Below are 22,513 nucleotides of genomic sequence, written 5' to 3'. Positions count from 1 at the left end.
GCAGAACTTCCGGGATGAGACCTGACTGTGTTTCCAATGTTGTACAGAACAGTGCTCCCACAGTATTATTTCTGTAGTGATGGATTTGCTGACCGTTTGGAAGCTCATCGTCACTCAGCCTCAACTTATCAGTTTCCACGTGTCCACCTAAGACGAGGACCAGCTCTTTGTCACCCAATGGTTGCTCTCCTTCCCCATCCCATGTTCTCACCTCACCGATGTTATAGCCTACAGCTCTCAGGAGTGTAGCAACACGAGTGACGAGGCTGCTGCGCGTCAGATACGCTTCCCGGTCTCGAGACGCGATCCACACCAAGAGCCCACCAACCAGCCCAATCTCAGATCCATCGTCGGCATGTATGAGGTGGCGCAGTTTTTTTCGATCGCCCGTAGGGACACCGAGGGTCTCGATCGCCGTGACGAATCGTTGCGGTAGGCCTCTGGCTGCGCCTTCGTTGAGTATTCTTCGGAGATTCTCCACCAGCTGGCCGTGTATCCCATCCCGCATCAACCCCTCTTTAAAAAGGGCAGGACCTAGGCATTTCATGAAAAGCTCTATTGCGGTCGGTCCTCCACATTCGTGAGCCAAAGCACAGATCGTAAGGCCAATGAGCTGCGTTACCCGGTCGCCGTCGAACGACTCTTCAATTTTCTCACCACCTACGTAAAATTGGCCATTACAGGTGAAGACCAATCCAGAGAGTGGCGATAATTGCAACTTGACATCAAAAATCTCCATCCACTCAACTTTCAACGGATCCTTGCGGAACTCCAGCAGGGTTTTCACCCCGTGCAAGCCTTTCAGGAAGCCCCAGGCTGAGTAGGCCGCTGAAACAGTCGCGAGCATGTCGGCAGGGCCAACCTGAACGTTTTGTAGCGATGCATCAGTCGATTTGGCGGCCCTGAAGACGAGAGTCATGGCAAATGGTAGTCGGGTGTTTCAAAATGATGGAGCCTAGGCTGAAGGTTGATGTAACAATCGTTGAAAGTAGCTTTCTCGACTGAGGCAGGTCTCTTATCAATGTGTCATTAGCCGAGTCTGCCTTATTCCAGAGGGCTTGACCCTACGGGCCTATAGGAAGAATACAAGCTGTAGGATGACAATCGGCTCACCACCAATAGATGCAGGTCAGAACCAGGGCAGAAAAAAGAAGCCTACAAACGTCATGTCATGGCGCAGCCGGTGAACAGCACAGTAGCGCAAGGGCTGCAATTTCTTGGATGGGTCCTCGTATCCAGATATAAAGAGCACGTGTGTTCGAGCGTGTGCTCTATCTTCCAAAGCCCCCGGCTGCGCAAAACGCGATAGACAGCTTCGTGATTGGCTAGACGTTTTTGTCGGCTTATGTTTCTAGTCAAGACGTAAACTCTTCCAGATGTCTCATGCGCGCAAGGTGTGTGAGAATACAAGGGCCGTCAACAGCTTTATGCTTGTGCTGGATTTTGGAAGTCCGGTCTGAATGCATCAATAGAGAGATCTCTTCTGCTGGACATGTGCTGTCGACTCAAACGTTGTGATTTTACAGGTCGAGTGAACTTATCGGGTCTCCGCTGGCGAATTTCAGGTACCGACAACCATTCATAGGGTATGACCTACTCTTAGAGATACTCAGCTTCGACATCTGCAAAATTCCCCTATATATAGGTGCGTGAGGAACGTGATAGCCGTAAAGATAGAACGACTAGGTCGTCGCAGATGTGGCAAGTGAAAGAAGCGGACCTCGCCCTTGACTCCTGACGCTAAGGCACCCGCGCTAGCACACGCGGAGCAGGAGCCCCGCCCCACGTCGCGGAATGGCTTGCTGTCAACGCGTTTTCCTCGGAAACAACTTGCTAATTGTTTGCGGATATGGGAATATCCTAAGTCGCTTCGAGATTTGACTCGCAATCGCAGTGGGTTATTCGCCATTGGTATCCCTTGCCCGAAGCAATTGGCTGACTTCCCCGTCAAGGCACCGACGCGTTCGCCATCAACGCCGACGACGCGCTACCATCAAGATGCTAGCGGATGGGAAGATCGACTCGCTAGATACGCACCTGGAGCAGTTTAAACTCAATGATCAGGCCAGGCAAAATGATCTAACAGTAGGTCAATACCGAGATGTCCTCACTATCTAGGTAATCCGCATTTCGCTAACCCCGCTTAGAACCTCCTTAGAGAGTATGGCCAACTACTCGATGAATACAAAGACCTAAAGAGAGCCTATGAACAGAAAGGCAAGGGCACTATCGCTGCGCCTCCGGGTATACCTATACCAACCATAGCTGCGCCAACAACGGCTCGTAACCCATATGTGTTGGTCTTGATAGACGGCAACAACTACATCGTCAGTATCATCCCAACGATCAAGTTTCGCGCTAACAGATTCCAGTTTAACGATGAATTTATTCGCGACAAAGAAGAGGGCGGAATGCGCGCTGCTCGTATGCTCAACGACGCCATAGAAAAGTACCTGCAACAAAGCGTTCCACAGGCCCGATCCGCTCGCATACATGTCAAGATCTACGCAGACTTGACCAATCTATCTAAGCAACTCGCAAGATCTAAACTCGTCGGTTTGGAAAAGCGATCGCTGTCTCCTTTCTCCGCTGCATTCACCCGAGCCATCAGCCTCTTCGACTTCGTTGATGCTCTAGACGAAGAAGGCGCCAAATTCAAGATCAGGGAACAGTTCAAGATTGCCTCCGAAGACTCAGCGTGCAGCCATATCTTGTACGCCGCTTGCCACGATCCGGCTTATCTATCTCAACTCGTACCCTTCAGTGGTGTACGTGACAAGATTACGCTTGTCCAAGGCGCTGGATGGAACTCGGAGTTCCACCAGTTCAACTTGAACGTCACGCAATTTCCGACTGTCTTTAGATGGTCGGAACTTCCCGTCACTGTGCCCAACCCGAAAGGCGGTCCATCCACAGCACCCAAACAAAAGGCACTAGCCGCAGTACAGAAACCAATACTCACTTCCGGAACACCAACTCCGCGCAAAGAATCATGGAGACGAGACGACTCATTCAGCATGAGCGACTCCGCCTTCGGCGACCTCTCTCCGGTAGAATCCAACAGTTTCTTCGACCAAGAACGCGTAGGCTGGGAAGACCGCTCAGCATACACCCAAACAGCCAAAAAAGGCTCTTCGAAACCGGAAAACAACTCGCAGCTATGCAAATACTTCCAAAAAGGAAACTGCCGCTTCGGCAACAAATGCAACTTCCTCCACATCCCTAAGGACCTCTCCAATACAAACGGACCCAGTTCTACGCAACCACCAAGAGGGCCCACAGGAGCGCCATACCCCTCTCTGCCCCTTTCATCCCAATCTTCACAACGAAACAACCCGGATACCACACCGCTATCCGCCCTCCTCCCCGCCGCCCCAATCCCCGGCTTCATCACCCTAAACACCTCGCACCAACGCCTCGACCCCCACCTCCCCATGCCTTTACCCTCCGCCTGGAAAACCTACAATGCGCGCTTCGCCAAAGCAAAACCCTGCAACACATTCCACCTGCAACAGCGCTGCACCACGCCAAACTGTCCTTTCGATCACAGCGAACTAGAACCCGAGGCGAGGCAAGTGCTGGAGTATGTGGTGAAGTGTAATCCTTGTCCGAGGAAAGGGGCGTGTAGACGGGGGGATTGCTTTTATGGACATCATTGTCAGAGGGAGGGGTGTAGTGAGGGGGAGGGGTGGGGCGTTAAGAAGTGTCGGTTTAAGAGGGAGATGCATTACGTTGAGAGTGATTTAAGGGTGGGAAGTTTGGTGCCTGCTGGGGAGGATGTGGGTGGGAGTGGGAATGGAGTGGGGATGAGCGGGTTGGAGGTTGGTGATGGGGAGGATTTTATGTGGTAGGGTGGATAGATTGGGGGGATGGAGGTGGGAGTTTGAAAGAATGGCGATGTATGGTAACTTATCACATATACGTCGCAGAGCGCTTTACGACTTTCCAGCTGTAGGATCAGGTCTGGCAATGGGAAGGTCTTGAAGCATCTAAGGAGCAACTGCATTTATGACATATGACCGAACCTTTACTATCATTCTATCTAATACATGCTGCCGTAATAATACCCTTGTTGCCATGTAAGCTCATCCCAAGCAACCTTCCCACCCCGTCTGTAAACTACCTTGAAGAGTGGGTATCATCCCCATAAACACCATACAGGAAATACAAACAAGAAACAGAAAAGCGCATCCAACAAGACCGAAGTCTGGAAGAAACTACAAAACATTACACAAAGAATACAACATACATTACTGAAAACCGCCTTACTTCTCAGCTGTAGGCGCCTCAACAGCCCTACTCGTCCCATCCACCTCCACAATCTCAATTTGCCTGCCCCTCCCCATCCCCGGCCACTCTCCACCCGAGCCACGCTGCTGCCACACCTTATCGACCTCGCTACTTGGGCTCCCTGGTGACGACAAGCCCTGCGAGGAGAAGCCCGGAGAAGGAAAGCCCATGGCGTTATACTCGACCATACCCCTGGACTCTCTTTGATGAAAAGCACCAGTAGAGCGGGCGGTATTTCGTGCTTCGGTCCTACGCCGCCGCCAAGCGAGAAAGACGACGAAACCGATGAAAGAGAGGAAGAGACATGCGCCGATGGTACCGCCTACGATAGCGCCTAGACTGGGTTTCGAAGAGCTGGAAGAAGAGGCGGAATCAGACTGGGATGTAGGCGAGCTGACTGGTTCCTTGGTGACAGTCGCATAGACTGTTTCTTTTTCTGGGGCGCTGCTCGAGAGACTCATACCCAGGCTGTGGTATGCGGTGCTGGTGAAGCCGCTGGCTGCGCAGCCGTGTTGCGTGAGGACAATTCTGTCGTAGATGACGTGGTATGCGTAACAGGCTGGTGCAGAGCTTTCTGTGCATTTCAAGATGAAGGCGTTCGTTGAGCAGGCGGCGTCTGTGCAGGAGGCTGATAAGGCGGTGGACGGGATGCATGTTGTGGCTAGGTTGCAGTCGGTCGTTCGGGATGAAGGGCAGCAGCCGAGTGCGCCGAAGACCTTGTTTGAAGAGCATTCATCTGTTGGGTTGGGGCAGGTTATTGCGCTGACTGTGAGATATTAGTGAGGTTTAGAACTAGATGGAGGATGAGATTACCTGAGATGCCAGAGCCAGAGACATATCCACAAGTATTAGCTCCGCCGTCCTGCCGTCTGGAGAGATCGAACGGTAACTGTGGAGCTGCCGTAGGTGCTGGACTCCAACCATCCATCGATGGAGTATACTGTGTAGCCTCAGGTAACGAAAACGCAGCCGCATATACCATGGTCGATCCTAACAAGGCAAGAAGAAGAAGTGTAACCGCCATCTCGATTCCATGTGCGCAGCTCTTTAACTAAGTAAACAAGTCAACCTCGAACCAGGTAATCAAGTATGACGACGGCCAGACACCAGAAAACGTCGTGCACGTCGAGTAGTATGAGGTGCAAAGGCGAAGATCGCTACGCAATGCAGCAGACTATAAGAAGCCCACAACATCTTACGCGGCTGAGTGCATGTGGGAGGGAACCCAGCACCCTAGCAACACATGTTGCGGCAGGGTAAGCTCCAGAGCTTCCCTAGCTGTAGAAATCGGGCCATGGCCCTGGCGATCCAATCGAAAGCGGTTTCGTCTGGCGATGATGCGGGCGAGCTGGGGTAGCTTCAGGTAAGGCGTCACATTACACCCTTCACCTCTTCGCACATCAGGCCAATCACGCCTTGCATTTTCCGCCCTGGACAAGACGTGTACGCGGTGGGCCAGTGAGGGGGTTGGGCAAGGTCTGGTGTGCGGCCGGATGGAGGTTGGTGTAGGATCAGGTCGGCTTGGGGCGCAGCAGCGCATTGGTAGGCGGGCTGGTGGGGTGTAGAGTGAGTGGGTCTAAGCCTGCATGTGGCGTTGGGCGAAAGAAGGTAAATATAGCCCAAGTGAGCACGATGCACAGCATAATTATGCGGGATGACGAGCGGGGTATAATACTGCAGTAATCCCTTAGTTCGATGTCTTTATCTATTGGGCGATGAGATGGAGAGTTGACCTTCAGGCCTGCGATGAAACATACAAAGGTGTATTGCACGTGGATGCACGTGGGGGATTACATGCACTGCCTTTTTCGGCAGATTGTGGTCCTCAAGATGGCTCGCTGTTGCATCATTGAGTGGTAGTCGGTCTGGGAAATGAAGCCAACAGACAAAGCAGAGCGGTCGTACGCGAAGGGTCGTCCTGCGGTTAGGCTAAGACATCTGACGGCCAAGGCCAGGTCGTGGTCTGAGGCCTCCCTTGCGTGAGCTTTGATGCGTACGTAATGGCTCTGATAGATGTTCGTTTTGGATTCAAGATAGCATGCCCGACTCTTCCTAGATTCGTCTATATACAACGATGGTAACCATAACGCCTGTCGATGAATCCATCGACTTGAACTCCCCCATGATGCTGTTTCGTACGGGTGGCCGTCGTAAGGGTATACATAATGTACAAAGGAATGCGTGTGCGGTCTAGTCCCGCTTGTGGGGGCCGACGATCTTGGGGTACATTCTTGAGAGGTGGTAATTGATGTTGTTCTTCTTCTGGTTGGGGTTTCGCTATGAAAGGTTAGACGTGTCTGTGAGTGGATAGGAGGTGAACGTACTGGTGCATCCATGCATTGCCGTAGTTTCTGTTCAAGCTGTGCGCAGCCTTGCACACTGTAGCCGGAAGATGCCCAGCATCCTGTAGCCATGTCAGCCCAGATTCGTGGTGGCTTCCCCATTGCATTCCACACAGCGTTGCGCCTTCCTTCGATATATTCCAATCTTTTCACATACCCAGAACTGATGACATTGCTCCTAAGCATGGGTTCGCCTCTGGCTTGTTCGGTCGGCGGACGCGGAGTTTTGGCAGTGGTGGGAGGGGTCGGTGCGTGGCCGACTGGACGGCGGTGCCTGAGGGCTTCGGTACCATCTTGTAGATGCGGTTCGGGAGACGAATGCGACTTGGATGCGACGTGAGTGCTGGTGCTGTACGAATTGCGAGAGGCGATGGCGTCGTCGTCGTCGACTCGGTGGATTCAAAAGTTTCCGCCGCGGCAATCTCCTTAGCGTGCCTGCCCCATCCTAATCCCTGTCCGGCTTTGTTTACGATCGCACCTTCCTAGCGACGGAGGCCAACACAGACGACACCCTCGTCACGACCATACTAACGAGCCTACGACACAGTTCCCATGTTTGCGCGCCATTGATCTATTCATTACAGTAATAATACACGCCCGACGTCATGGTTTTCACTCCGCGCAAGCGCGCCGCGCCCACAGCAACCTTCGACAACACCTGGAACGAGACCAATGCGGCATTCCTCGACCCAAATGCGCTGCCAGTCTCCAAAATACCGCGAGGATGGGAGAGGAAACAAGAAGTAAAGAGGGTGGGCGAAGGAAAGGAGAAGAAGATCTGGCGCAGATTCAATCTCAGGTCGCGTGCCGACGACACACCACAAGAAGCAGAAGACGAGGACGAACGAGACGCGCGTTCAAGACCGGTAAAGAGGCGGCAGCACATGAGCCCAAAGGCGATGGAGAAATCAACGAGCAAGCTTGGCGGCAAAAAGCGCGCGTTCAAGGCGACGCGCTGGGACCGCAGGAAGAGCGTTCTGCCAAGTACGTTACCGACGCGCATGGCTGAGACATTCGCTGACTATGTACAGGGAAGAGAGCGACTCAGACCGAAGACCCCGCGATCGGCGCAAACGACGAAGTCGATAGTGAAGAGGAGGGAGATAGTGCTCAAACCCTGGAACGCGAGGATAGCATCAACGAGACAGACACGAACATAATCGAACAGACAGAATCACTAGGAGTTATATCTTCCACATACGAAGAGACGTCGACTTTCACTTTCGCCGTGGACGCGCCGACGGCCGAAGCTACCGATACCGAGATCATAGACGCAGACGACCAAGAACAAGAAGAGGCAGAATCCACACAGGACGCGACGCTCGCGAAACTATTCCGTTCGCCACTGAGGGAGCAGTCGAACATCCCGACCGCATCGCCGGAGAAGGTCGAATATCCAGAGCTTCCTCTGAGCGACAACTTGGAAGCAGAGGCGGAGACGGCTATGACCGAGGTTGTATCCACCGAGATGGTCGGCAATGTCGCAGAGGAGACAAATCAAGGGGAAACAATCTCCATGCGCGGAGGACCCCGAGAGAATGTTGAGATCCCAGACCAGGTTGTCAAGCAACAAGACGAGACCATGCGTGAAGAGGCGGACCCGGTTCCAGACACACCAGAGCCGGTGACACAGCTTCAGTACCCAGCGTTGCCGTTGGAAGATACTACGACTTCGCCGCTACCAGCGCTCGACGAAGACGTGAGCGAGGAAGACGAGGAAGATGTTGAGTTATCTGAGGTTGAGCTAGGAACATCGACAGATGCAGTTCGGAAAGAAGATACACTCCACTCCTCTGAAGCGGTCGACCGTGAAGACGAGTTTACGGAAGCTTCTTTGCAGCTGAACATATTGCGGGATTATCAAGCAGCGCTTCAAGAGCACAGTCTTGCGCTTACAGCGATTCAGTCAGAGCCCAACGAGCTTGAGCAAGAAGAGATGGATGATGATATGCGGCCTGAGGAGGAACCAGCCTCTCCTGAAGCTCTTCAGTCACCTGCCCAGGACCTTGCCATGGCCGACGCGCCTGCCTCAGCATCTATAGACATCGCCGATGGATTGACATTCTCGTTCACACCCAGCAAACCACAGTCGCCCGCCCCACGCAGACTACACTCGCCTCCGCCTCCACCACGTCCTGAATCCGGACCTGACGATGTCACAATGACGGTCGCTATCGATGATGACACCGCCATGCTCAAGGACTTCCTCACGCGTGCTGCCGCAAGCAAGGCTGAGAAGGCCGCAGTCACTACACACAAGAGAGAATCTCTACAGAACCGACGAGACTCAGATATCATCAAACATGCCCTAGCCTCACCCCGCAAGGTGCTTGAAGAGAAGGACCCCAACTCACCCACGAAGCAGCACACCGAATTGACGCTGGATCTGTCGCAAACGCTCACACTAGCCAAACCAGATGAAAAGCTCCCATCACCTAACCCCGGCGCGACAGAAACCGAAACCGCGGAAGAGAAGAGCGAACAAGGATCAAGACGTTCTGCACGAGCAAAGAAGACAAGGCTACCTACTCCCGCATCAATCGGCCCAGCACCAGCACCCAAAATCAACATCCGCCGTGCCGACGGAAATGAAGTCGTCGTACTCAAGAAGGACGACGCCAAAGTACTCGCCGACATGACACGCAACAACACGCGCAAGAACAAACAGGGTGCTTTCTGCGTCACCGTCCGACTAATGAAGCTCGCCATGGACTACTCCAGCCTCCCTCCCCTCGACGACTCCACCAAAGAACTCGTCGTCGGCAAAAACGTACGCTGGGACGAAACACTAGCATACTACCAAGAGAACCCCGAGACCCTCGCCAACGCCTTAGCAGACGCAGAGTCTCTAGCCACTCCAGACGAACTCGGCATGTCGGACTGCACCCCCGAGCCCAAGAAGAAGAAAGAAAAGACCAGCAAGAACTCCACGCCAAAGATACGCAGAGTACGCGGACTGGGCACATCGAATGGTACGCCTGGGAAGGGATTGCTGGCACCTGCTAGTCTCCTCCCTGAAGCAGTTCAAGAAGAAAAGGCCGCGACGCAGGAGAAGCAATCGTCTAAGCCAAAATCGACCAAAGTCAAGAAGATGGTCGTTGCCTCCTCCACTTCTTCTACCACCTCCACGGCTACTTCCACCTCTACCCCAACATCAACATCAACATCCCTAAACAGCAGTCTCTCCTCCAGCACAACAGACACTAAACTTCCTTCTCTCGACGTCGCACCCGTAGGCGTCCAACGCAAGAGCCGGCTTGCGGCACCGAAAAAGGTGGTTTTGCCACAGACACCTTCTTCCTCCAAGGCTGGTGACAAGGAGAATGTGAGTAGAGTGGGGATGGGTGATGCGACGCCTAAGAAGGGTTTGATGACGCCCAAGGTGGTTATCCCGGCGAGTGCGACGGCAGGTGTGGGTATGGGAATGGGAGTGGAAAGTGGGCTGCCAAGACGGAGGGGCCGGAAATATTAGCTTGAGTGTTGAAAACGGTGTGATGTTTTTGGGTTCATCTTTGGGATGCTTTATACCATTTTGCTCTTTTGAGTTGTTTATGCATCTATGGTGTTTTTAGCGGTGGCGTTTGGTGGGCATGGGCATTTACACTGCGTCATTACTAGCATAATGCACGCTCGACATCAATCCAATCACAAGATCCATCCTGATATCATTCTCCTGAGACATGATCACATACTCGTAAGTCGATTGCTTTTCTCTCTACCCTAAAACTCCTTAAACCCACTCCCCATCCACCACCCAACCATCCCCATCTAAACATTCAACTCACTAACCTTAGCCCCCTCAATATACCCCTGATACCTCTTCAACTTCCCCTCAAGCACACCCCCCTTCCCACAAAACTTCTCCACAATCTCCTCGCTCCTACCCGTATACAACTTACTATCCAGCATACCATCCAACTCGCCCCAAATCGGCTTAAAGAACTCCGTGCTACGGATCCTATCCACCAAATCATTGCTCTTACCCTCATTCTTGACCTGCGCACCAGCCTGGTGCGACAGCACGCGGATCTGCTCGTGGGCTTCTTGGCGCGACTCACCCTTGGCGACGAGGCGCATGATGATGGATTCGGTGATCATGAAGGGCAGTTCTTCCTGCACGCGCGCGTCGACGCGCTTGGGGTATACGACGAGGCCGGATGTTACGTTGTCGAGGGAAAGCAGGATGGCGTCGGCGAGGAGGAACATCTCTGGGATATCCATGCGCCGGATTGCGGAGTCGTCGAGGGAGCGCTCCATCCATTGGTCGGAGAGCGTGTTGGCGAAGGAGGCGGGCTTGGACATGAGTTCGCGGGATAAGGCGTAGATGCGCTCGGAGCGCATGGGGTTGCGCTTGTATGCCATGGCCGAGGAGCCGATTTGGTCTTTTTCGAACGGCTCTTCGAGCTCTTTCCACGCGGCTAGGTGCCGGATGTCGCCGGTGATTTTCTGGGCGGACGCACCGAGCCCGCAGATGGCGTTGGCGATTAGGAGGTCGACTTTGCGGGTGTAGGTTTGCGTCGAGATGGCGTAGCAGGATGGGAAACCGGCTTTTTTGCAGAGCAGCTCGTTGAGCTGGTCGCACTTTTTGCTGTCGCCGTTGAAGATCTCGAGGAAGGAGGCTTGCGTGCCGGTTGTTCCTTGGGCGCCTCGGAATTGGAGTGTTTCGCGGACGAGCTCGATGGCTTCGAGGTCGAAGAGGAGGTCTTGCGCCCATTGCGCTGCGCGCTTGCCTACGGTGATGAGTTGAGCGGGTTGAAGATGGGTGTAGGCGAGCGTGGGCTCGCTCTTCCATTGCAGGGCGAAGGCTGAGAGGTTGGAAATGACCTTTGCGAGTTTGGGGAGGAGGAGATCCAGTCCGTCGCGCATGAGGATTAGTTCTGCGTTGTCGGTTACGTAGCAGCTTGTTGCCTGTGGGATATCAGTTTGAGTCATCTTCAGTTTCACCCGCACAAAAACATACGCCGTAATGGATAATACCAGCAGCAGCCGGAGCAACCTGACCAAAAGCGTGCACATGCGCCATAACATCGTGTCTCCTCTTCTTTTCCTCGACCTTGGCAACACCGAAATCATCGTCCGTAACAGTCAGATGCTCCCTCATCTGAGAAAGCGCATCATCAGTGATACTCTGAATACCAAGCTCTTTCTCCGATTCCGCGAGGAACAACCACAGCTTGCGCCATATCGAGTGCCGACTGCGCTGCGAGAAGAGTTGCGACATCTCCGGCGAGCAGTACCGGCCGGTGAGAGACGTCTGGTACGCATCGAAGATGGTGGCACCAGATTGCGCCTTCATAGTCGATATGCGAGACTGGATATCGAGGGAAGCGTCTTGAGCGGCCATGATTGCGCGTGTGTATGAGGGGAGGGTGTGAGTGAGAGTGTGATGTGGTGGTCGATGACTTTAACGGTTCGTTTGTGGATTAGCCCGATAGTCTTCCGAATTCGGTATCAACGTTTGCTCTTCAACGTTCCCTGTAGTAATTCGCAACACGTATGCTAGCACTACAATCAAAGGGCTATAGAGCTGGACTGCAGAGGTATCGTGAGGTCAAATTCCAAACGGTGATTCACAACGTCGTGGGCCACCCTTTTTCTATCCCAACAAACCAATGACGTCCTCACGTGTAGCCAAAAAGTTTTGGTCCCTCGCTAAACCCCACATTTAGCTACTATCGCACCTTTGCAAACGCACGTCAATGGTCGATTGTCATCCTACTGTCGGAACCTGAGATAGGCCGATCGACAAGAAAATGGCGATTTGGAGTAGCAGAAATTTTCCCGCGCGCGTTGTTGGGGTTCTGGGCGGGTTTGAGGCTCCTTGTAGCGATCTTTTGCTACAAGGCATCTCCGAATTGCTTCACTCAGACATGTACTTCAAGCCCTCGGCGGTTGATTCCCCGGTCGTATTCATTTGGATGACCAAATATTCCCCCACGCAAGTGACATGTCAAGTTCAGACGTGTTCAACGGCATGGCTAGAGTCTAGACCTTGGTATCTCATGATGCGCTTACTCCACAAAACTATATCCACCAAGAGCCGTAACCCGTTCATGCGGTTCATGCGGCTCTGCCCAAATACGAACTCCACATTTGTTTCCGTCTCCGCGGGCTCACAGCGCCGGTCCCTTCCATACGTCGCGGTTGATTTTGAACAGGTTGCTCTGCTTGTGTGGGAGGCTGATCTCGCGCTCCTTGTAGAAGCCAGCTTCTTGGAGGTAGTTTGCCAATCTACAAAGTTAGCAATGCACTTCGTATGGAGCATTGGAGACTCACTTCTCGTTATCGACCCTCGGCTCCAGCATGACCCTCTCCGTCCGATTGTCCGCGAGCCAACAGTAGTGCACTAATGCACTTAACCAGATCTTGACCCTATGCGCTCCCCTGAACTCCTGCTCACCCACCAAGCAGTGGAAGCCCCGGTCGTAATCACTGACGATGGGCAGGTATTTTCCAAGGTTGTCCTCCTTGACCCAGTATAACTCAAAGTAGCCGAACGGCTTCCCATCCCAGCATCCCATGACCGGGAACGAGTTCTTCGATTGTAGGCCGTTCTTGAGGAACTGCTCCTGATGGGACTGCGGACCCGCCTCGCCCCAGAAATGCGACACGCGGGGATCGTTCATCCACTTGTGTAGATATTCCGGATCCGACATGCCGTTTGGACTGGGCGCATGGCTGGAGACCGGGCCCTGGTGTCGAAGCGCTTTCGAAGAGATGGAAGCTACTCGGAAAGACAGATATTGGCCAACGCTGGGTATGTACCTCGTGTATAGTATCTCACCCTGCCGAGGTGGCTTCGGTCGTATCGGGTGTCGCGTATTGTTCGTGAAGACGTATTGCGCAGGAGGCGGTGGATAGAACGTGGGTAGATGCGAGCTCGAGTGGAAGGGGCCTGGCGCAGTCGGTGACCACAAGCCTGGTGAGACCTGGTCGAGCTGATGCTCCTGCTTCGCATCAGATCCAAGCGCGGGAGACGATGGTCGCGAGGGATACGGCGAGCCTGACGGAAAGGGTGAGTTGGTATTGGCTAATGGCGAGAGAGTGAAGAGGTATATTCTGGGATCGAGCTGCCAGAAGGTCCTCCGACTGACAAACATGCGCGTCCAGCCTTCAGGAGACGACTCCTCTTGCGCACACCCGACGGTCGAATCTTCGCTGGCGATGAGTCCCATGCGCTCCAACTTGGGCAGCACGACCTTGCCCTTGAACACGCCCTCCCTGTTGATGTTTATGCGCCATTCGCCCTTTGGCTTTCCTGCATCCGCAGTGTTCTTAGAGATCGCATTCGTGACCTGGAGCGTCGGTTCGGGTTGGTGAAAGTACCAGTACAGTGTCGCCCACAGCATCATCGCGATCTGGCGGGTTGGCGAGGCAGCAGGCTTGAACTCGCTACTGCTGGGGTTCGATATGGACGATATGTAGAGGTGGTCTCCATTCAGGGTCGGCTTCTTGAAGCGATGCACATGGCGTGGTGGGAACAGCTCCTCCTCACCCTGCTGCTGTTGTTCCTGTTCGTCGGTAGGGGGCTCATCTTCGGAATTGAGCACAATGGTCCAGCCAGGCGGGAACGGCGAATGCGTGTGAACATCGCTCGACTTGAAGAAGAGGCCGCCAAACACGGGCGTGACGGTAAGGTTTTGGCCGTTGGGCAGATGGACGACATTGACTGGCGCCATGATGACGTTGGCGGGGTAGCTCGATGATGTTAGAAGAAAGATGGAGCGCGAAGCACGATCGTAATGGTAATGTTCCAAATGCAGGGCAACCCTCAATCACCTCACATGGGGTGAGATCTATAGTACTTGGATCAAGCGTCTCTTTTTTGCGGCACGCGATTGTCAAAAACTGCACAGCTGTCACCCACGTCTTGATTGACTAGTTTCTGTCTGAGAACGCCCGCGCGGGGCTTTCGCGGGGCATTAGCATATACTGGAGCTTCTTGTTCTACCTGAGATACTCTCACATGAGAATGCACATGTCCTGATACAGATGCTGCCTACATCATGCGAACGTAAGGCGACATGCAAGCGTCATCATTGGCCGGGGAGCGCATGGCCGTGAGGGAGTGGAGGAGCTCTGAGCTCGGCGGTCGGCATGTTCGCATATGACGAAATGGGCAGTTAATAAATCCGAAGCTTCCCCAGAGTTCCACGACCTCTCAACACCACAGCTCCAACAACAACACACCATACACTCAATTGAACGCACCACATCAGTTGAAGCCATCATGAATACCGCACTCCTCCGCACATCCGCCCTGCGCTCCGCAGCCCGAGCTGCAGCTCCCACCACGTCTCGCGCCGGCCTCGCAGGCACGACATTCGTTCGCGGCAAGGCCACGCTGCCCGACCTCCCATGTACGAGCCCATCCCACCAGAAAGACGCATCAGTGCCAGCTACTAACAACCCCCAGACGACTATGGCGCGCTCGAACCCTCCATCTCGGGCAAGATAATGGAGCTCCACCACAAGAACCACCACAACACCTACGTAACCTCCTTCAACAACTTCAGCGAGCAAATCGCCGAAGCCAAGCAAAAAGAAGACATCAAGGCGCAAATCGCCCTGCAGCCCTTGATCAACTTCCACGGCGGCGGCCACATCAACCACAGCCTTTTCTGGGAGAACCTCGCGCCTGCCAACCAGGGCGGCGGCGAGCCCCCGTCTGGTGCCCTGTCTGCTGCTATCAACAACAGCTACGGCAGCCTCGACGCGTTCAAGGAGAAGTTCAACACGGCGCTTGCGGGCATTCAGGGAAGCGGTTGGGCGTGGTTGGTGCAGGATACCCAGACGGGTGCTATTCAGATTAGGACGTATGCGAACCAGGATCCGGTTGTGGGGCAGTTCCGTCCTATTTTGGGTGTTGATGCTTGGGAGCATGCTTACTAGTAAGTCTACCATGGGGGTTTGATGAAGAGCTTTTTACTAACGATATCTAGCCTCGACTACCAAAACCGCAAGGCCGAGTACTTCAAGGCTATCTGGAACGTCATCAACTGGAAGGCCGCTGAGAAGCGCTTCCAGTAGATCCGATGCCTCTTCGGCAGGACAAGGTTCCTAACTCGCCGTTGACATGGAGGGGATCAAACACAATTGATCTTCATAGTCTGTATAGTGTAGTAATGCAAGCGAATGGATTAATGCAAAATTACAAATCGTATATCATTCGTCATCCCATATATATACCCTCGAAATTACCTACTTGCTATGCTAAACATATTTAGACCGCTGATAATGCAGATATTGCCAACACGCCCTTCTAACGCTATACGATGCGATCCCAAAGAACTGCCAGATGCCAAATACCAACCATACACGCTACACCAAACCATACCCCCAAGCAAACCCACCCACTACGCGCAAAGACAAAACTAATGCCTAACCCCCTGCATCCACCGATCAATCTGATCCCTCTGCCTCGGATCCATGGGCGGCTCCATCAACGCCCCATGCATCATCCCATTCATACCCATCGGCATCTGCATGCCATTCATACCCATCCCGCCCATCTGCATACCCCCCATTTGCACACCGTTCATCTGCATGCCACCCATCTGCATCGGCATCTGCATACCCATTCCGTTCATCTGTATGCCCATGCCATTCATCTGCGATCCCATACCCATCATGCCGCCCTGTCGCATCATGCCCGGCTGCTGCATGCCCATCTGCATGGGCATACCCATCATGGACTGGTGTTGTCCCATGCCGTTCATCATGCCGGGCATTTGCATGCCCATCATACCCTGTTGAGGCGGCACGGCGCTCATTCTTTGCTGGTTGGCCATCATCATGGGGTTCTGAGCGTTCTTGTAGGCTTGGATCTTCTGGCCGAGCGGGATGTCGTCGTCGTCTTTTTGGTTGTTGGTCATGTTCTTCAGAAGTGGGTCCATGGAGCCGTAGGAGGTGGCGCGCATAGTTGCGGTGAGACGTTGCTGCTTTTTGCGCCCTTGGTCTAGCTCGTTTTGGTGCAGGAGGCTGCCTTGGGGGAGGTGCGAGACGAGGGCTTCGTTGGAGACTTTGCGCGCTTGGTTGTGCGGGTCGATGGGGTTGGCGGAGAGGATGTCGGCGAGACTGCTGGAGGAACGGAGATTGGGTCGGTGGCCGGATTGGGGGGCTTGTTCGCCTCGTAAGGCGGCTTCGGCTTGCAGGCGGGCGCGACGTTGGCCGAGGGTCTCTTCTTCCTCTTCGTCGTCGGCAGCGGGAGGGGGTGCTGGGGGAGTGTCTTTGGATTGCTCCTGGCCTTCTGGAACACCGAACTTGCTCATCATCTCAGAGGCGAAGTCATCGCTGACTGTGCTCTTGCGCACATCGCCGAGTGCTGATTCACGCTGTTGCTTCTCCTTGATGCGGCGCATACGGTCAGCCAGCGTCTCGCCAGGCTCCTCATCCGAGTCCGGTTCCGGCGTTGTGATGGTAGGAAGGTTGAGCTGGCTTGATGAGGCTCCAAGATACTGTGTGCGTCGTTGATTCGGGTCAATGCCGAGTAGCCTGGTGCGACGGCTACTGAGGGGTTCGCGGTCTTCCAACTCTCGCTGCTCGATAAGACCCATGCTCTTTTGACGCATTTGCTGCTGCTGTTGAGGTCTGTAGAGAACACCAAGTGGTACGTCGTCATCCGAGTCTTCTTCCGGCGGAGCTTCCCAGGCAAGGTTTACTTTTTTGCGGATTCGTCGTTGCTTCTCGGCTTCGGCCACGTCGTTCATCTGGAGCAGGGTCTGTCTACCGTCAATCAACCCCTGCTCCATCAGTGTCACATAGTTCATCTTCCGACCCTGCTGTTTCGCCTTGCGTAACTGAAGCTCAGCGAGAAGAGTGGTCGGCGCGCCGTATTGTGGTTCTGGCTCCCCTTCCTCTTCGCTCGATTCTTCTTCTTCTTCTCCTTCTTCATAATGGTCTTCGGTGTGTTCTTCAAATGAAGGTCGAATAGCATCGGGATCACGTCCATCCGGTCCTCGTGCGTCCTCATCACGCTCCTCTAATTGGTCACCGAGGCTCATCCTGCTCTCGCTTGCTTTGACAAGTAGTAGATTCATATCAGCCGAGCTGTTTCGTTTCTTCAACTTCTTCAGGCGCTCGCCCTTTGCGTTGTGGTCAGTATCCAGTATGTTGAACGAGCTGCGTCTTCGCGTCTCTGCCAGTGTCGGTGGCATCTCCGGTAGTTTGGAACTCCTGCGCTTGCGTTCCGCACCGTACACCTCGTCGCCGACATGTCCAGCAAATGGATGATCAGTGAATGCAGACACAGGAGCATGTGCAGAAGCGTCCAGGATGCTTTCGAGCGTATCCTCTGCAGACTCTCTCTTGACCGCAAACTCCTGAGTGGGGGCAGCTCGGTTGTCAAAGTAGGCGCTTGCTCGTAATTGCGGTGGGAGCGCCATGAGACTCTGCCGGCTCTTCCTGTTGTTAGGCTTCGGGTCTGCCAGATTATCACCAAGCAATGGCATGGATTTCCTATGCTCGTTTTGCATGGAATCCAACAATCGTGATCGACGATTGGCTTGCTGACTCATATTAGGCAATTGTGACAGGCGCTTGGGTAGGTTCAGCATCTTCGGTACGGGAGCCGGGTAGAAGACCATGCTATCGTCTGGCGGCGGTGCGCCTATTGAGTGAACGCTCGGATTGGATTTCATCATGTAGGAATGATTCGAGGAATGTCGGCTGTGGCTGTGGTGAGATGGTTCGGGTTCCTCCTCCACAGTATCTGGACAGTGGACGCCATCGAAGTCATGCCATAGTGTACGTGCTTGGTGTGTAGTGTCGGTCGATGCTGCTGTCGGCGGTCGGTCTACGAAATCGCGGTAGTCTGGATATTGGTTCTGCAATTCCTCGTCGGGCTCCGGGCGTCTAGGTGGGGTGCCTATATGGATACTGTTACGTAGCTCTTCTGGCAGACCATTCGCGACTTCATCGAATATGCGTGTAAAGGACGAGACCTTCCGTTGGGGCGGCGAAGCAGAGTCGCGCTCTTCATTGTGTTCCTCCTCGACCTCCTCCGGGTGTACAATCTGTCCGAGACGCGATGCCTTTGATTCCGAGCGCTGGCGCTGGACCGAAGTCGAGGGTTTGGACCAGTTGCCTGTCCCTGAGCGCAGAGACCCTGCAGGAGAGGTTATGTAACCGCCCGGAGAGTATCCGCCCCATCGTGCATTTCCGTTGAGGTCTACGATTGAATTGGTGTGGGAGCCTATCGAAACGCCGCGACTTCGGGTGCTGGCCTGTCTCGTAGGCTCGAGGTCGGTCGTCTGTAGTGACGATCGCCGGCTGTCAGTCAGCTTGAGTTCCGAGTATGTCTTCCGAATCTCCTCCTGCAGGTCCGAGCCAGACTCGCTCATGCGTTCGGCATGTTCTTCCAGGCGTTCGATGTTGCCGACATATGCCCCTTGCAGCGATTGGAGATCAGGGACCGGATGACGGAGGTCGCGGTCAGTCTTGGGGGAAGTCATCACAAAGACAGGCAGTAGAGGGCCGCCGCAGAGGTGAGAGAGTCTCTACTTGACTGCGGTGCGACTCTGGTAAAGGAGACTTTTGGTGTGATTGTTGCACCGAACCGGACATGGGTGGAGGGTGATCGACCCCGATCCTTTCCAAGAATAGCACCCAGCACGTTACGGCAGGAGCGACCCAGACCTAACGGTTCTTGGCGCTGTCACCCAGAACTCGCGACTGAACATCATTTTGCGACAACTCTCCCACCTCGCCCACGGTCCATCCACGACGAATCACGTGGCGCGCATGTCTGCCTGATTCACTCCCGTATATTGCGACATCTACTACCATATCGAACCCACGACCAGACTCATCGCGCGCACCGAACAGCTGCCGGCTGCCAATAATACCCTCGTATTCGAATATTTACACATACGAACACCTCCACCATGGACGAAGGTGGCAAGCGCAAACACAGCTTTCGCCAGCAACCCAACAAGCGGGCAAAGGCTGAGGATGGCTCAGCGCTCAAGTCTGGCTTCGGTGCCAAGATGCTGGCGAAGATGGGATACAAGGGCGAGGGTGGTCTGGGAAAAGAAGGCGCTGGTATCTCAGAGCCTATCCAGGTGGTGAACCGAGGCACCAAGGGCGGTATCGGTAGCGTCGCAGAAAAGAGCGAACAGCAACGGCGCGAGGAGCGGCGCAAGGCCGAAGAAAACGGCGAGAAGTATGTCGACACGTCAGAAGAGGAGCGCGAGGAGAAGAAAAAGAGGAAGGCAAAGGCTCGTGGCGAGACGCGATCCGCAGCTCCGCGACCGAAGAAGACCGTCTTCGAACTCGAACAAGCTGGCATGCATGTGCCGCTTGCGCTACAATCCATTATCGACGCGACAACCGGCGCATCGACCCCTACTTCAGGCGTGTCGCTCCGCGGTCCTGACATTGTTCCATTCGAGAACTCCCTACAAGCGCGCGTACGGAGAGATCTGAACAGCTTCTCGGAGGCATTCGAACAGCTGCAAGTAGAGTCGCAAGCCATCCCTCCTCAGGAATACGCGCTGCAGAAGGAACTGGAAACGCTCGAAAAGCAGATGGACGAGCTGGAGGACCTACAAGCACGGATAGAGTCACTGCGTACTGGTACTTTTGACGTTATCTGCGAAGGCCTCAAGAGCCTGCGCGCGGCTTACCCGTCCAAGCCACTACACCGTGAATCTATTGCCGTTATACATCCCCACTTCTCCAAGGCGATCGCTTCCTGGGAGCCACTCGAGGGTGCGTTGGAAGGCGTGGCGGCCGCCTTTTCTGAAATGGCGAACATCATACAGCCCCGGAGTCGGAGGGTTGCGTCCCAGGCCTACACCCACCCCTCTGAAGCACTGGTTAGTCGCACCGCAATCGACGAAGAAGACACGATAAAACGCGGCACCACATCGTCATATGAGTCCATGATGCTCAAATACTGGCTACCTAGAGTAAGCTCAGCCATAACACAATGGGACGTCAAGAACCCACAACCTATGGTGCACCTGCTAGAAGTTTGGAAGCCAGTCCTCCCACCCTTCATCGCGAAGAGGGTGCTTGAACAGGTGACTACAAAACTCTCCACGTCTGTCCACGAGTGGAACCCGCGAAAGTTCAAGAAGAGCCCACACACATGGGTTGTCGAGTGGCTGCCCTTCCTTAGACCAGCTGACTTGGACCCCAAAGGATCGGGTCTGGTCGCCGAGATCAAGCGCAAGATCCGACATGCGCTGCAGTCTATCGATCTCTCCAAAGGCCCATTACCAGGGATGGAGCAATGGAGAAGGGTCTTTGGAAAGGCAGAGTTTGATCATCTACTCACCTCCCATCTGGTACCTCGTTTGTCGGCCTTCCTACGAGACAGCTTTGAGATCAACCCCGCTGAACAAGATCTCGCGCCACTTGAGGCTGTGTTCGCCTGGAAGGGACTGATATCGAATGAGGTTATTGGAGAGCTTCTGAAAGCACAGTTCTTCCCCAAGTTCCTGGAAATTATCCACCAATGGCTCACGAGCCCGGAGGTGGTCTTTGAGGAAGTCCAGACGTGGCTTACCTGGTGGAGGACTGAAATCTTGCAGGACGACATCAACAATCTGCCTTCAGTCGCCTCGTCATGGAACGAGGCATACTCACTCATCAACACGGCATTGGATCTTGGAGATGCGAGACTGACAGATCTGCCCGCGCCCCACGTGGAAAGCACGGGAGCCTCTCCAGAGGTGTCTCAGTTCTCCAAATCGGTCAACCAACAAGCATCCCGTCCTACACCGCAAGTCGACGAGCCGACTTTCAAGGATATTGTAGAGGAGTTCTGCGCCGAAGAGAACCTCCTTCTCCTTCCTCTCCGCGAAGCCCACGACCAGACCGGTCTACCCCTGTTCCGTGTCACAGCAAGCGCGACGGGACGCGGAGGCGCAGTGGCGTATCTCAAAGGCGACATCCTCTGGGTGCAAAACAAGAAAGACAAGAGTCTCTGGGAGCCTACCGGTCTGGACGCAAAGCTCATAGCCAAGGCAGAGGGCAAGTGATGCCTCCCGCTTCAAACTGCGTATTTCACACCACCTCGGTGCTCGGTCCTGGCAGGCACAGGGTAAGCTCCCATTGCCTCTCCTGGGCAGATGTTTTTGTTAGCCATTCGCTAATCCGGCATCGGTACGATGCTTCCTTAGGTAGTGATAGTGACGACGACTCGCAGTCAGTCGAGGCTATAATAAAGCCACGTTATCTCTCCACCAGCGTCTGTTCGTAAGCATAGCAAGGCATACCAAAGTGCCGAAAGTGTTGCATGAATCGTGAACGAAAGAGGAGTACGGCCAATGCGAACGGCTGTCACAGCATCGGGGGGTGATGCGGGCGTTTTAATCGGTCCTTGCTGCAAGCCTAGTCTGTGACTTTCGTTGCATTCGCCCATCACGGGCATTAAGCCACGAGGCCGCGTAGAATTATTCACTTCAGGTGACGAGTCGGACTGCGAGGGAGATATCTGATCCTGGATGTCGCCAATATAGTGGCTCCGTGATGGCGAGTGATTACTAGTGTGATAGGGTGACTGTGCGCTGATTCGCATATGTAGGTATAGTCGGGCGCTTAGAATAGTTTTCCGTGGCCAATGGGAATAGCGGATCGAGTGCGCATTTTCTGGCGTGCAGGGGCTGCCTTCCATGCATGCTGACCGTCGTGAGTGGGTGGGGGAGACGGAGGGAGGATGGTGGAGGTCAAAGGAGGTCTAACCTCTGCTGCATTAATTGTACCCCAGTATTAAGTACTCTGTGTTGATTCTTGCGCATAGCACTTCAGTAGAGAGCTTGCTTTCCTATGGGTTGTAGCCAATAGAAAGCTTCAAGACATAAGTGGGGACGTGGCATTAGAATAGCCCTAGGTAGTTCTCCATCGCCAATGGGAAACGCAGAACGGGTGCGCAT

At 54.1% G+C, this 22,513-nt stretch overlaps 7 protein-coding genes across 7 annotated transcripts; 4 read left to right on the top strand and 3 right to left on the bottom strand.

The window, feature by feature from the left end:
• Nucleotides 1–2,292: 2,292 nt before the first annotated feature.
• J4E84_007061 (uncharacterized protein) lies at nucleotides 2,293–3,851 on the top strand (the record flags this gene model as incomplete). Its single annotated transcript, XM_049389647.1, is given in 2 exon segments — nucleotides 2,293–2,296; nucleotides 2,311–3,851. The coding sequence occupies 2 exon segments, from the start codon at nucleotides 2,293–2,295 to the stop codon at nucleotides 3,849–3,851; spliced, it is 1,545 nt and encodes a 514-aa protein (XP_049242840.1).
• Nucleotides 3,852–7,237: 3,386 nt separating this feature from the next.
• On the top strand, nucleotides 7,238–10,104 carry J4E84_007060 (uncharacterized protein; the record flags this gene model as incomplete). Its single annotated transcript, XM_049389646.1, has 2 exons — nucleotides 7,238–7,616; nucleotides 7,664–10,104. The coding sequence occupies 2 exons, from the start codon at nucleotides 7,238–7,240 to the stop codon at nucleotides 10,102–10,104; spliced, it is 2,820 nt and encodes a 939-aa protein (XP_049242839.1).
• Nucleotides 10,105–10,400: 296 nt separating this feature from the next.
• J4E84_007059 (uncharacterized protein) lies at nucleotides 10,401–11,976 on the bottom strand (the record flags this gene model as incomplete). The annotated part of the gene is made up of 2 exons (XM_049389645.1): nucleotides 10,401–11,540; nucleotides 11,593–11,976. The coding sequence occupies 2 exons, from the start codon at nucleotides 11,974–11,976 to the stop codon at nucleotides 10,401–10,403; spliced, it is 1,524 nt and encodes a 507-aa protein (XP_049242838.1).
• Nucleotides 11,977–12,745: 769 nt separating this feature from the next.
• On the bottom strand, nucleotides 12,746–14,311 carry J4E84_007058 (uncharacterized protein; the record flags this gene model as incomplete). The annotated part of the gene is made up of 2 exons (XM_049389644.1): nucleotides 12,746–12,863; nucleotides 12,909–14,311. 2 exons carry the CDS (start codon nucleotides 14,309–14,311, stop codon nucleotides 12,746–12,748), a joined length of 1,521 nt encoding a protein of 506 aa, XP_049242837.1.
• Nucleotides 14,312–14,862: 551 nt separating this feature from the next.
• J4E84_007057 (uncharacterized protein) lies at nucleotides 14,863–15,524 on the top strand (the record flags this gene model as incomplete). Its single annotated transcript, XM_049389643.1, has 2 exons — nucleotides 14,863–14,992; nucleotides 15,049–15,524. 2 exons carry the CDS (start codon nucleotides 14,863–14,865, stop codon nucleotides 15,522–15,524), a joined length of 606 nt encoding a protein of 201 aa, XP_049242836.1.
• A 482-nt stretch (nucleotides 15,525–16,006) lies between these two features.
• On the bottom strand, nucleotides 16,007–19,084 carry J4E84_007056 (uncharacterized protein; the record flags this gene model as incomplete). The annotated part of the gene is made up of 1 exon (XM_049389642.1): nucleotides 16,007–19,084. The coding sequence occupies one exon, from the start codon at nucleotides 19,082–19,084 to the stop codon at nucleotides 16,007–16,009; it is 3,078 nt and encodes a 1,025-aa protein (XP_049242835.1).
• A 432-nt stretch (nucleotides 19,085–19,516) lies between these two features.
• Nucleotides 19,517–21,619, top strand: J4E84_007055 (uncharacterized protein; the record flags this gene model as incomplete). The annotated part of the gene is made up of 1 exon (XM_049389641.1): nucleotides 19,517–21,619. The coding sequence occupies one exon, from the start codon at nucleotides 19,517–19,519 to the stop codon at nucleotides 21,617–21,619; it is 2,103 nt and encodes a 700-aa protein (XP_049242834.1).
• Between the last annotated feature and the right edge of the window lie 894 nt (nucleotides 21,620–22,513).

Source organism: Alternaria hordeiaustralica, assembly GCF_023758085.1.
Source record: "Alternaria hordeiaustralica strain BMP 2776 chromosome Unknown scaffold_14, whole genome shotgun sequence".
NCBI classification, from domain to species: Eukaryota; Fungi; Ascomycota; class Dothideomycetes; order Pleosporales; family Pleosporaceae; genus Alternaria; species Alternaria hordeiaustralica.
Note: the sequence above shows the minus strand (reverse complement) of the source record. Positions and strands in the feature narration are given on the sequence as shown.